A 12,698-nucleotide genomic window follows, 5' to 3' on the forward strand; every position below is an offset into this window, starting at 1 on the left:
CAGGAAGGTTAAGGTGCTGGCTCCATACGACGTTTCCAGTTAGTGTTAGAATTTGGTATAAAAGCAATTTTAGATTATTTCTAGTGTATCACACCACTAGTTCACTCTTTTGTGTTGATCTAATACTTCTTTGAACACAAAAGTTACATTTTTAAAAAACATATAACATACATATGTTACATAGAATATGTCCACATATATTTCTGTAAAGGTAAACGTGCAACATAATTAAAAAGTTATGCATGATTATTATTAATAGTCAAAATCCCCCATGTAAATTCTAAGGAATTTTTATATTGCTTAACTCTTGAATGAAGGCCAGTTACTGTGATGTTATAAATAAAAAAGAATCTCAAGTTATTTATAAGTATTGAAGTATTGGGCCTACTGCTTTCAGTAGTGTGAAAGATATCCCATAATATTTCCAATATGTGAGCACCAAAAGACCTCTTTTCACCTTGTCACTTTTGTGGTTTCCCGTTGTACATGAAATTATTTCCATTCATGGTTTTTGTTTTGCTTTGTTTTGTTTTTTTCACATTGTTTGTTTGTTTGATGTAAATCAAACACTTTTTTTTTTTTCTGTTAACATCTGTGTGGTTGTTATGGGCTGAATTGTGTCCCCTAAAATTCATATTTTGACGTCTTGACCATCAGTACCTCAGAATATGACTATATTTGGAGATAAGGCCTTTAAATAGTTAATTAAGATAAAAAGAGGTCATATGAGTGGACTCAGTATGATTGGTGTCCTTAGAAGAAGAGGAATTAGCCCAGGGGAAAGACCACGTGAAGACATGGAGAAATGAGAGCCATGGACAAGCCAAGGACAGAGGCCCTTGGAAGAAACCAACTCTGCAGACTCTTATCTTAGACTTCTAGATTCCAGAACTGCAAGGAAATAAATTTCTGTTTTTTTAAGCCACCCACTCTGGTGGTGCTTTGTTATGGCAGCCATAACAAACTAATGCAGTGGTGTAACAAACATAAAAGATAGAGGTACTAAAAAAAGATGATTAGTGTGGAGAAAGTAAGATCCACCAATTTCATGTACTTGCTTAGTATCTCAGCTGTGTGGTTTGAAATGACCTGCCCCTCCCAAGTTTTCTTTGTGCTGTCATTGCTTCTGATATGTGAATGCATGCAGAGGCACTCAGATTCTCTAGCAAGGTGCAACATGCAGTAATTCCTGACAAGAATCATTTGGTCAGCTGGAAGTGATTTGCATATTAACCTTCTTCAAAGGGCCTCACATCATGGCATACCCAGTCATATTGCTGGGGAAAACCTAGATGTTGACTTAATTTTTGCTCCAGAGTGGTTATGACATCGCCAGCTTTTTAAAAATTACCTAAATATTTCCCAAAGCAAATTATACTGCAAATTATCACACTACATCAAGATTCTATTGAAGTTCCCAGGGATGAGACAAAGGTGAAGTCGAAGTCCTGAGAGGAGGAAAAGGAATTCAACAGTTGTTCTTGGTAAGGATGACAAGGAGAATCTGCAATTATGAGACATAAAAAGAGCGATGGGAAATGCAGATTCAAATGGCCTAATTGCCACAACATAATTATCAGTTATATATTTTGAAGTAAGCATTTAATAATAAATAGGACTGAATATAATTTGCCTATATTATTTATATTTCTAACTGTTTTCCCCATGTGTGAATTTTTGCTTTCACACTTTGCAATACAAATATAATTATAAATATTTCATAAACACAGGTATTGATGATGTCTGCAGAATGGATCTATAAATAACTTTTATTTTTCCTATATATTGTTTTAATATTTCAGTAGTCACTTGTATATTTATAATATTAAGAAAATATATTATTACCTTATAGTTAGTTATCTGTTTTGTTAAGTGTATTTCTGGATAGTGTAAAGTTCATTTAAAAGTAATGTAATGAGTGCAGCTTACCTGTCTGCTTATAAAATCTAGTATTTCTAGTATTAGAAATCTCATCAAATTAAAAAGTAAAAGTTTTTACAGAGGAGGTTTACGGTATTGTTTATATTAGAATTATTGTAGATGATGCGTAAAGAAGCCACTCTGAGCTCCAATATAATAACGATATTCACAAAGTTGAAATCCATGTTAATAAAATAAATCAACTACCAGATTTTGCATTTGTGTTCACTTTAAGAGTTAGTATTTGGTTTGAATTTTCTGAAGTCCCTGATCTTTCATTTGTTTGGTACTGCTTAATAAATATTTTTAGACATGCTATAAATCCATTCTGTATTATTTGATAAATATTTTATTTTCTTTGTTCATGAAAGAATCACTAGACTGTAAGAAACTCTGAGACGCTGTATATCAATTTCTCTTCCCCTGTTTAAATCAATGACACTTTTTTTCCCAAAAAAATGTTTCATGAAAACACAACTTAAATTTTATCTATGACTGAAGACTGCAATGATCTGGTGATTTGCTAAAACCAACCTTCCACCCTTCCACACCCTGGCACAATATTAAAACAAAACTAATATTTATTTTAATTTGGAGCTTCAGCCCTGAGGCCTCTCTTTATAAAGAGGATTTTTTAAAATTTTCTTTTTAAAAATTTTATTTCTTTGGAAAACAATGAATATTTTCATGAACACCTTTAATAGGAACCAATATTAAGATCAAACATTGCTTTTAAAATTTGGGACTTACATATTGAATTTGATATTATCGCATTTATTTCACTTTTCTCAGAGGGTAGGAAAAACAAATGTGTTTTGGCATTCAGTTTAAAAAAGAAACAAAAGAGCATTTTAATTATAAGAAGATGGAGTTCAGAAAGTATTCTTCTTTTTTCCTTAAAAGGAATGAGAAGTCTGCGTGTTGCTATTGCTCCTTGACATAAAGACAGTGTCTTTGTTTTATGTCCTCTGTGTCTGAATCCCGCAAAGCCATCACAGCAGAGTGTACTCTACACGACTTTAAATGATAAGAGTTTCAATAGGCACTTTAGTGGAATTAAGAAAAATCTAACACTCTTCCACCGTGATGCCACATAGCTATCTTCGTTCTAGGTTGTCACGTCAGTAAATTGTATTTAATAGGCCTGAGCTTGTCTCAGTGTGTTTCCAAAATAACAGAACAAAACCAAGCAAGTACACATTTTAGGAATTACCTTGTGTTGGCAGAATAAACCCAAACTGACAATATGATAAATATAGCAACTTGCTAGAAAGCAAATAATCAAAGGAATCTTGTCCTAGAAAGCCCGGTATGTGTGTTTGTGTGTGTGGTGTGTGTGTGGTGTGTGTGTAGAAGTGTGATTTCTATTTATGTTCCTTTCCCTTAAATTTCTTTTGTTGGTTGTGTTTTAGCCTTTGCTTCTCCCCTAAGTGACTTTATCAGTGTTATAACTCTCTTCTTCACCAAACATGTCTGCCAAGACTTTAAAGTGCGGTCCCCAGTCCGTTAGATAGGTGTAGTCCTGGTCCGCTTCCATGGTCAGAGACTCTATGGAACTAAGAGAGTCGGCTACTGATCCATCGCCTTCATAGGCATATGTCGCCAATGAATCGTATGGTGGGGCGGTGGGGTCCACATCATTTTCCTGTAGCCTTTGATTAATGAAATCCCTTATGTCTGCGTTATCTTCCACTGGTGGTCTCTGACGAGGCAAACAGAGAGAGTCTGGTTTTATATCCCTGCGAATTTTGTTATCTTCAATCACTTTTGGGTTTCTCAGAGCACCAATGTCGAAAGCCTGGGTGTCCTCCTCCCCACCTCCTTCATCATCATAATGGATAACATTGTCTCTGATGTCTTCTTTAGAGGTCATCAGGGTGTCTTTCTTCTTCTGCCTTCGCAGAGCTACATACAGCACAACTATGGCTAGAACAAGACAAAAATTGCAATATGAGAACATGTCAGCCCATCTCTCCATAAAAAATAAAATTGATCAGGGCTGGCTGAGTGTTTTTAATGGTACCCTATTATTTTCAAAGTAAACATACTGTAATCTATAAGGATCATATCTATGTTGACTTTTTTTCATTGTTTAAATTCAACTTCATTTTGAAATTGTAGCTAATATGAAACCATAGCAAAATTATTCACAAAAATCAAACAATTGTAGCCTTATATTTAACATGCATTGTATTTAAATATCTCAGTGTCATGTAAAAAGTGTGCGTTACAAAATTTAAAAAGAAAGAAAAGAATGGTTGTTCCAATCATACAGAGAACTGTATAGTATTGAAGTAATAAAACTTGAATATTGTTTGCCCATAGCTAACACTTAGATATTATTCATACCTATATTTCTCAGTTGTTAACATTACTGTATTTATAATGAAATAAACACAAATTACGTGACACTTTTAAATGCAATAAACAAGAAAGAGAGAGAATATAGAATATAAGGGCCTTAGCTTTTCAAATTATGTCAGCTAAGACCACAAATTATTTAAATTTCTGTGTCCTACCATATTGAGATATTTTCCAAACCAAAAGTCTAGTATTCAGGTTACCTTCTTGAAGCAAGATAATATTTTGAAATAGTTAATTTATACACCCTCATTATTGAATATCTCTTTGTTCCCCATTAACTCACAGCCATCATTACATCAACACTGTTTATTTTTTTCTGGGAGTAAATAAGCACAGATTCACACCATGAAGTCAGTGCTCAACTTTGCCCGGCATAATACTCCCCCCCTCTCCTCCATAGTGGTGGCAATAGATTGAAAGCCAAAGTGTTTGATTTACCATAACAGAGTCTGGAAGAAAGACTCTTGTCATAGGATTAGAAAGTAGGAGACTGCATGATGATAAAAGCCCATTTATTCCCTCTTCTTCCAAAATTAAGGAGGAAGACAGAGGAGATATAGGTAGAGCTTCTGTACAATGGGCCTTGCAGAGATGTTTAGCACTCTGCACTCCTTCCAGGCTTTAGGCAAATCTCAGAACTAAAAGCACTATTGTTTGTTCACCCAGAGAGTGTGTGAGAGACTGTAAACCTCACAGAGAAACCCTGCATATGTATAAAATGGCTTTAGAGTATCTATGGCTGAGAAAGAGACTAGTTAGATGTGCTTGAGGGTCAAATAGAAGTTCCCAAGCACCACAAGATTCTCATGCTACCTCTCACCCTAAAAAAGACATTAAAATGGCTAAGAATCTACTGGAATATCTAAAGGGGTATGAGATTGGCTAAGGAGATCAAAGAATAGATGGATTTTTAAGCAGACCCCATGGCAAGACTAAGAGTGTCAACATTCGCAGCTGTGTACTAGCAATCCACAACTAGGAGCAGGGTGGACACTTGGTAAATGTTTGGATGAATGAGTGGCAGATGACAGTATGTGATAATGCTAACCTAAGCAACATGAATTGTTACACTGTAAGAGGGCCAAAGAGGACAAAGACCAGCATCCAGAATATGCCAAATCATGCTAGGTGGATACGGAAATACTCTGGGACTCAGACAGCCCCCAAGAGTATAAAAAAGAAACGCTAGTTTCGAAGTTAAACACCTAATTGATCTTGCTCAACTTCAGGTGTGAGAACACAATTTTGCATCTTCCCTTTTAAAGGGGTTTATATCATCAGCACAAACAGATGTCAGATATAATTTATAATTCTAAATTTTAAGGACATAAAGAATACTTTGTTCTACACATCAAGGTTATTTGCGTGGAATTAATATCTGCATCATGCAAATTGGACCAGAACTCTACCCTCCAAACCAAAATGAGCTTCTGACTCAGAGAATGTTCTTCACAAATTAGTATATAATGCCTTGTACCATGCTTTACACCCTAGTAAGTTTTTAAAATTCTATTTTCTATCCTAGAGATAAAGGTAGGTATGTGCATTTGTCAGAATATTTTGGTTAAATAATAAACATGAATATATAAGCTGATCCCACAGTGCCCAACTGTACTTCTGTTGCAATTTTAATTTAAAGGAATGCTTAGAAAAATAGAAAATCTGTCTTGGCTTTTGTGAATCTGGCAGCGAATGAATAAATGAAATACAGTCAGCTGAACAGAGCTGATGGAAGAGGGAAGCCCCTAAAGTAGGTTTTCATTCTCACGGAGATGTTACAGAATACATTTACTTCAATCCTTTCCCTTTGCTGCACTTCTTGATATTTCACTGTGTTCTGTTCTGTTCTTGTGGGAATGGTTAGAGTTTTTGATGTGAGGAGATCTGAGAAAAGTGGAATAAGAATTGTGTCTGGCCAGCACTTTAGACAGGAAAAAAAATTTGGAGGTGCTTTTACCTTCTACTTCTTTCCTGTTCTTTCTCTTTTCTTTATTTCTTTATCAAACTGGTACTTGACAACTACTGTTCATCTAGTATAATTTTAAAGGTTATACAACACTTTATTAGGCAGCAATAATTGCTAGGATGTAAAAAATGAATTTAAAACCGTTGCTGCAAATGAGATATTTGTCATAAAAAAGTTCATCGCAGCAAGTGCCACAAACTGTTATTACTTGAAAATTCCCTAGGGCTTGAACATACTTTTATATTTTTGATGATGTTATTGATTTATTTCTATTGGTATATTTCCATGTGGAATAAAATAGAAAATTAACACTCATAATATAATTAACTTTAATAATAATTATATAATTCAGTATAGATAGTCTTCCTTCTATCCAAATGTAGCATCTCAATGAAGAAAAACTGATTTACATGCTAAAATGAGGAGTGAGATACACAAAGAAGGGAGGGGGAGAGAGAGAGGGAGAATATGTGATTAATATTGAAACCAACCTAAGAGTATTACAATGCACAGTAGGATTGCAATCAAAGCCCCGGTGCTAAGTCCTACAGGAAGAAAAATTGCTTCCACGTTACAAGACAGGATGGTACCATCAGAGTCACATCTACAAACTCGAATAGTCATTGTGTTTGTGCTGCTCTGGACAGGATAACTGCTGTCTTCTATTACAACAGGGAGGAAATACAACTCTTGCTGCCTGCGGCTGTATCCATTTCTTCGGGTTTCAATGCCAGCTGTGTTGTCTACAAAACATGACATTTATGATAAGATGGTTACCATGAGCATCACTTCAGATCTTCAAGTTGGTATCTGTTAAACAGTAGGAAGCTCTTCTTGAGTCAGCAAAATACATCCATATTTTAATTCTTTCTTTTATCATTATGAAAGCTGCCAAAATGTAATCAAATGTATTCAAAACAATCCTTAGGAAAAGAAGAAACATTAATCTTGTCTGGTGTACGAATTAAATTTTCTATTCAGAAAGAATAGAAAATTGTTTACAAGACAAGAGTATGTTGTGTTGACAGACTATTTTTTATGACATCAAAATCTCAAAGAGAAAAAATACTTCAGCGGATGTTTTCTTACATGATTAGAAGAGCCAAGATTACAAAGGATGAGTCAGTATAACATCTTACCTAAGAACCTGTTCTTTAAAATTGACAAATATCAATATAATATTTCAGATAAAGCTTGATTTTTGATTTTTCCCTAATCCATATCTATAATACATATATATGTATATGTGTGAATATATATATATGTTTTTTTCACTTTTGCAAAACATCATAAGAAACATGGAAAGGAAAATAAAATGTGTGAAAAACATCGATTCATTAAAATATTTAAATATCATGAATTATAATAATCATCACTTTAATATAATCACAAAAGTACTTCATTTTAATTTTGATACAATGAATGATACAACATTTACTTGGAATAATCCAAGGCGATAAGAATTTAAAATCTTATATTAGTACAACTAATATTTTTATTGAAAGTGTTATTTTGCATGCACTTGTTCTTTACTTCTTTTATTTCTGTACAGAAAAGTGGAATTTTTGTTTTATTCATAACACTATTTCATTTTTTTAGTCTATTGAAGTCACTCCCAGAAACATTTTGCTGTTTTTTAGAAATGTACTAATATTTAGTCCACTGTAGCCATACATGATACCCACTTTGGAATCAGGTAAAATAATTTTAGAAAGATATAGTACTCATTAAAATACAAGTATGTCAGAAAAATGTTACTATATCAGTAATATTCCATTCATTCTATTTGTAGATTCTAATTTCAACAATGAAAAATTAAGCACCTTCTCTATACCCATTTCAGTAGGAAGCACAAAACTGAGAAAAGTTTATGTGATAAGATAGAATTTGGCAGGGGAATATCAATTTGTCATTACACAGAGGATATTTTTAAATTGAGAAACAAAATATAAACCTGCCAAATGTCTATTATAATATTCCCACTAAGAGTCAGTGGTGTTAGGCACTTGTGTTGACGGTAGGAATAGAAAAATGGGGACTAGTTGAATCAATATTGAAATCTTCAGCCATTGATGGTTGTATACTTGAGTCTGGGGAAAGGAACAGTCAAGGATTAAAGCCTGAAACCTGGGTGAAAGTGATTAATAGAAATAGGAAGTCAGAGACTCCGGTGTATTTGCACTTAGGGAGCTAAGGGTTTGATATTCTTGAACATGTTATGTCAAAAGGCAGTCTCCCCTTTTTTAAAGATTTATTTTCAACCCAGTATTATTATTGATATGTGACCATATAGAATTCATTATGCTGTCCATGGTGGGAAGAAAAAAGACATATTAAACCTCATTATCACCCGTAAAATGGTTTCCATCGATTGACAGATAAAGAAAATGCGATATATATTGTATATACACACAATGGAATATTATTCAGCCATAAGAAAGAAGGAAACCCTGCCATTTGTGACTACATGGATGAAGCTGGAGGGTATTATGCTAGTGAAATAGACCAGACAAAGACAAATACTGCATGGTAACACTTATATGCGGAATGTAAGAAAAAAAAAAAAAGCAGAACTCATAGAAATAGAAAGTAGAAGAATGGTTGCCAGGGCCTGGGGGTGGGAGAAATAGGGAGAGGTTGATAAAAGGGTACAAACTATCAGCTATAAGATGAATAAAGTCTGAGGATCTGACATATAGCATGGTGACTGTAATTGATAACACTGCACAGTATAATTGAAATTTGCTAAGAGAATAGAACTTAAATGTTCTCACAAGAAAAAAAAAAGGTGAAAAAAAGTGTCTATCCATTTAAACAAAAAAACTTAAAATTACACTTAAAATATATCAAGATAAAACAGGGGCTATGGTAAATGGCATGAGTGGCAAATACATGTTCAGATCATGACAAAATACTATACTTTGAGGCAAGATGATCTGATTCATATTATTATGATTAATCATATATAGATTCTCCAGCAAAGATAAAATGGTGGAAAATAGTCAATACTTTCATTCCTGAATGATGTGACCATCTACTTAGTTACCCAAGCCAATGATCTAGAAGTCTTATTAGTCTTCTTCTTCATCATATTTACATACGGAATCTAGGAGATCTAGAATGAAGCTCTATGTATTCTATCTCCAACCACTCACCTCTGTCCTCACAGCCATTACCTTAATCCATTGGATTATCCTAATCCAAGATTCTCTCATCCATTTTCTACAATAGTATCAGAAGTAGTCTTGTATCCTTCTATTGTCTTTTCCACACTGCATCCAGACTGATTTGCTAAAGTGCCAATCTGAATATGTTAAACTCTTGTGTAAACCTTTCAAAGACTTCTCAGGTCATTGGATTTAAGTTATACACTCTTTAAATGACTTGTAGACAGGTTGACCGTATGGTCCAGTTTGACTTGGACAGCCCTATTCTAGGTGTGCTGCTCTAATTAAAATTACAAACACTGTCCACTGCTATTCTCAAACATACTCCAGTTTTCATGATAAAACATGTGGTATCCCTACCTATTAGGCCTTTCATAATTGGGACCTTGTTTCATTCCCAGCCATTCCTCACATTACATTATTAGATGGCGTAAATCTTACTGAATTTCCTTCTGTGACTCTAATTTCCTTCCCCCAAGTATTTGAAGAAAACTAACTTTAACTTTCTCAAAGCATCCTTTGATTCCTATCAATCATCACCATCATTATATCATCCATCTTATCACTTGTTCATTTGTTCCATAAGCATAGAATCTAGCAAGAATTAGCTTTTTTCTACCCAATATTATGAACTCAGGAGTTTTTATTCCCTATATTATGTCTACAGAAACTTAGAAGAGATAAAATATCCAAAGTCACAGGACAAATAAAGTCAGAGCAACTGATCAGTACTTAGCCTTATTATATCTAATCCAGTGTCCTTTATATTTTTGTAGATTGTAGTAGCAGCAGATGTGATAATATTAGTATTAGTGATAGTAATGGTAGTAGCAGTGGTGGTAGAAATGTAAGTGTAGTTATGATGGCAGAGGTGGTAGCTAAAATTACCTTAAAGGTAATAGGTTTTAGGCATTGTGTTAAAGGATTTGCATACACTATTTTATTTAATAAATAAACCATGAGGTTAATTTATTTTAACTATGAGGTTGAAATTCTTTAGTATAATTTAATATATCGATAATCTGCCATTAGGTAGTAATGCAGTGGGAGTGAAAACCTATATCATTCTCATTACAAAGCCTGTATTCTTGACCTGCGCCATACCATGTGTTATTCAAAAAAACAGTTACTTGTATGTACAAGCAGTGCATGTAGAACAAATGATATATTTAAAACATGAAAAGTATTCAATTTCCCAGATAGCCTATTGTTTGTTTGACTCATTAAGGGAATGTCCACATAATAAATGGAAGTAATTTGCCTCATTAGATATAGTCTATATAGGTTAACATTTAGCTTACTGCTAGCCATAAAATTTTGTATTTCTTATATATGGATTTCTATATTTTTATGAGCTTGAGTTCTTTTAGGAAGAGCATGGATTTCTACATTTGTGTCCTTTTACAAAGTTGCATGATAAAGGGTAAATTTTTATGTGGTTAAACTTACTTCTGAAGTCCCGAACTGTAAAATTTGGTTTGATGGCAGCTTCAGGTGATAATTTAAAGGAGAATTGCTGCCCAGCAGGTGAAAGATCTCGGTCTGCAGCGCTGACTATCTGAATTATCTGAAACAAAGTTGAGATGAGACTTGAAATCAGTCATCAGTTTCAAAGGGAACTCTACACACCAGGCTAATAAGTTTTTTTAATGAAACATGCAAGTAAACAGAAATGACATTTTTCGAATTCATATCAGTAGGCCAATTATTTACAAATATTTTTATAAACAAATAGCTAAATATTTACAGTTAATAATGGCAGGTACAAGTATAGGGTATGGGCTACTTCCAAATCGATATCTACATAACTAAAAAGGTTAATGACATTGAAAATTCTCACTAATAAGCAAAATAAAATTAAAATGTACTTGCTTGCATTTTAAATTACATGAAATAAATGCTTTCTAACCTGATTATTTAAAAGTCCTTGCAAAGCAAAATTTTAGTATCTTTATGTTTGTGAGAATGAGTTTTATTTTCATAACTAAGTAAAATGATGAGAAAGAGATACACAGGATGTAGATCTGTTTTTGTTGTTATGTTTCTTTTCCCCCAGTGGATAAGATACAAATTGTGTTTTCATAGAATATTTTTTCTTAAGAAGTAAGTATGACCAATCTTGTTTCAAAATTTTTCCTAAATTGTTCCCATAAGTGTGTAATCTAAGTAGTTAAAATTCTGATACTTCAATGAGATGCCCTGAAGAATTTGGAGGTTAACTTCCAAGAGCCAAACTATGAAACTGATAATTCACTATATACGTAAGCAAATCAGAATGGCTTTGAGGTATTTATTAACATATCCAATGGTTTTGCATCAGGAAGAATTTCAGGAAGTGTGTGCCAAAGAGGATAAAAGCAGTGTGCTGCTCAGGTGACCACACTCTTAGACTAAGTTTGAATGTGCCAGAGGAAGACCTTAGATTTCAAGTATGACATCCTGCTCCCAGTGGGCAAAGCCTGCATCCTGTGCTCTTAGATTGATGCCATTAAACATGTCAGTTATTTATCCCTTTTTGTTTTTATTCCATGGTTGAAACCCAGTCTTATGACTATGATCTACCTTCCCATATAGCTGTGTGTGCTCATAGGCACACACAGAAACACACAGGAACTCACAAATGTATACACTGGGGCTTCTAGTGTCTAGTGCAGTACTAGTACTTTGTATTTTGACAATGGGTCCTCTAATGAGAAATTCAGTTCCCTATTTTAGTGTAAATCAGTCACACAGGATCTATTTAGCCTTTAGAATTGTCATGGATTCAACACCGAAGGCTAAATATGGCAATTTAGTCAAATAATTACCATACAGACCCTGTAAAACTTCAACTTTCCTTCACATGTGCTCAGATTACTATATCTCACCCATAAAATTTCTTTAAATTATGTGGGGATTAATTTGTGAAGTTCTGTTTTGTTTTGCCTTTGCTATCAACTAGCACAATTATTTACTAAATTAACATCAAAACTTATCAAGAACTTAACTTTACAATGGAGAAACATCCTTTAAAACAGCATACGGAGATGAAATTTTTGGTATAAACTGGTACTTATCTGTAATTGACACTTGAGAGTTATTGCCCTAAGTAAAACAACTCCCTTACTTCATTGGTTCATCATGTAAATCACTATTGATTTATATAGCATCATCTTTCTTTTCTCTTACTTCTTTTGAATATAGATAGACACATAGATACATAGCTAATAAGGCATACGTACATATATACATGCATGCATATTCAATTATAGTCCAGAAGAGATAGATAGTTCCTATGCATA

At 33.7% G+C, this 12,698-nt stretch overlaps 1 protein-coding gene across 1 annotated transcript in view; it reads right to left on the reverse strand.

Moving 5' to 3' along the window:
- Positions 1–3,031: 3,031 nt before the first annotated feature.
- CDH12 (cadherin 12) overlaps positions 3,032–12,698 on the reverse strand; it is a 415,721-nt gene continuing 406,054 nt past the window's right edge. Inside the window, exons 10-12 of the mRNA XM_068535175.1 lie at positions 10,867–10,984; positions 6,742–6,993; positions 3,032–3,846 (exon numbers count right to left, since the gene is read on the reverse strand). Coding sequence (XP_068391276.1) covers positions 3,347–3,846; positions 6,742–6,993; positions 10,867–10,984 — 870 coding nt within the window. The 3' untranslated portion in view covers positions 3,032–3,346. The remainder of the gene's footprint in view (positions 3,847–6,741; positions 6,994–10,866; positions 10,985–12,698) is intronic.

This window comes from Eschrichtius robustus, chromosome 2 (assembly GCF_028021215.1).
Source record: "Eschrichtius robustus isolate mEscRob2 chromosome 2, mEscRob2.pri, whole genome shotgun sequence".
NCBI classification, from domain to species: domain Eukaryota; kingdom Metazoa; phylum Chordata; class Mammalia; order Artiodactyla; family Eschrichtiidae; genus Eschrichtius; species Eschrichtius robustus.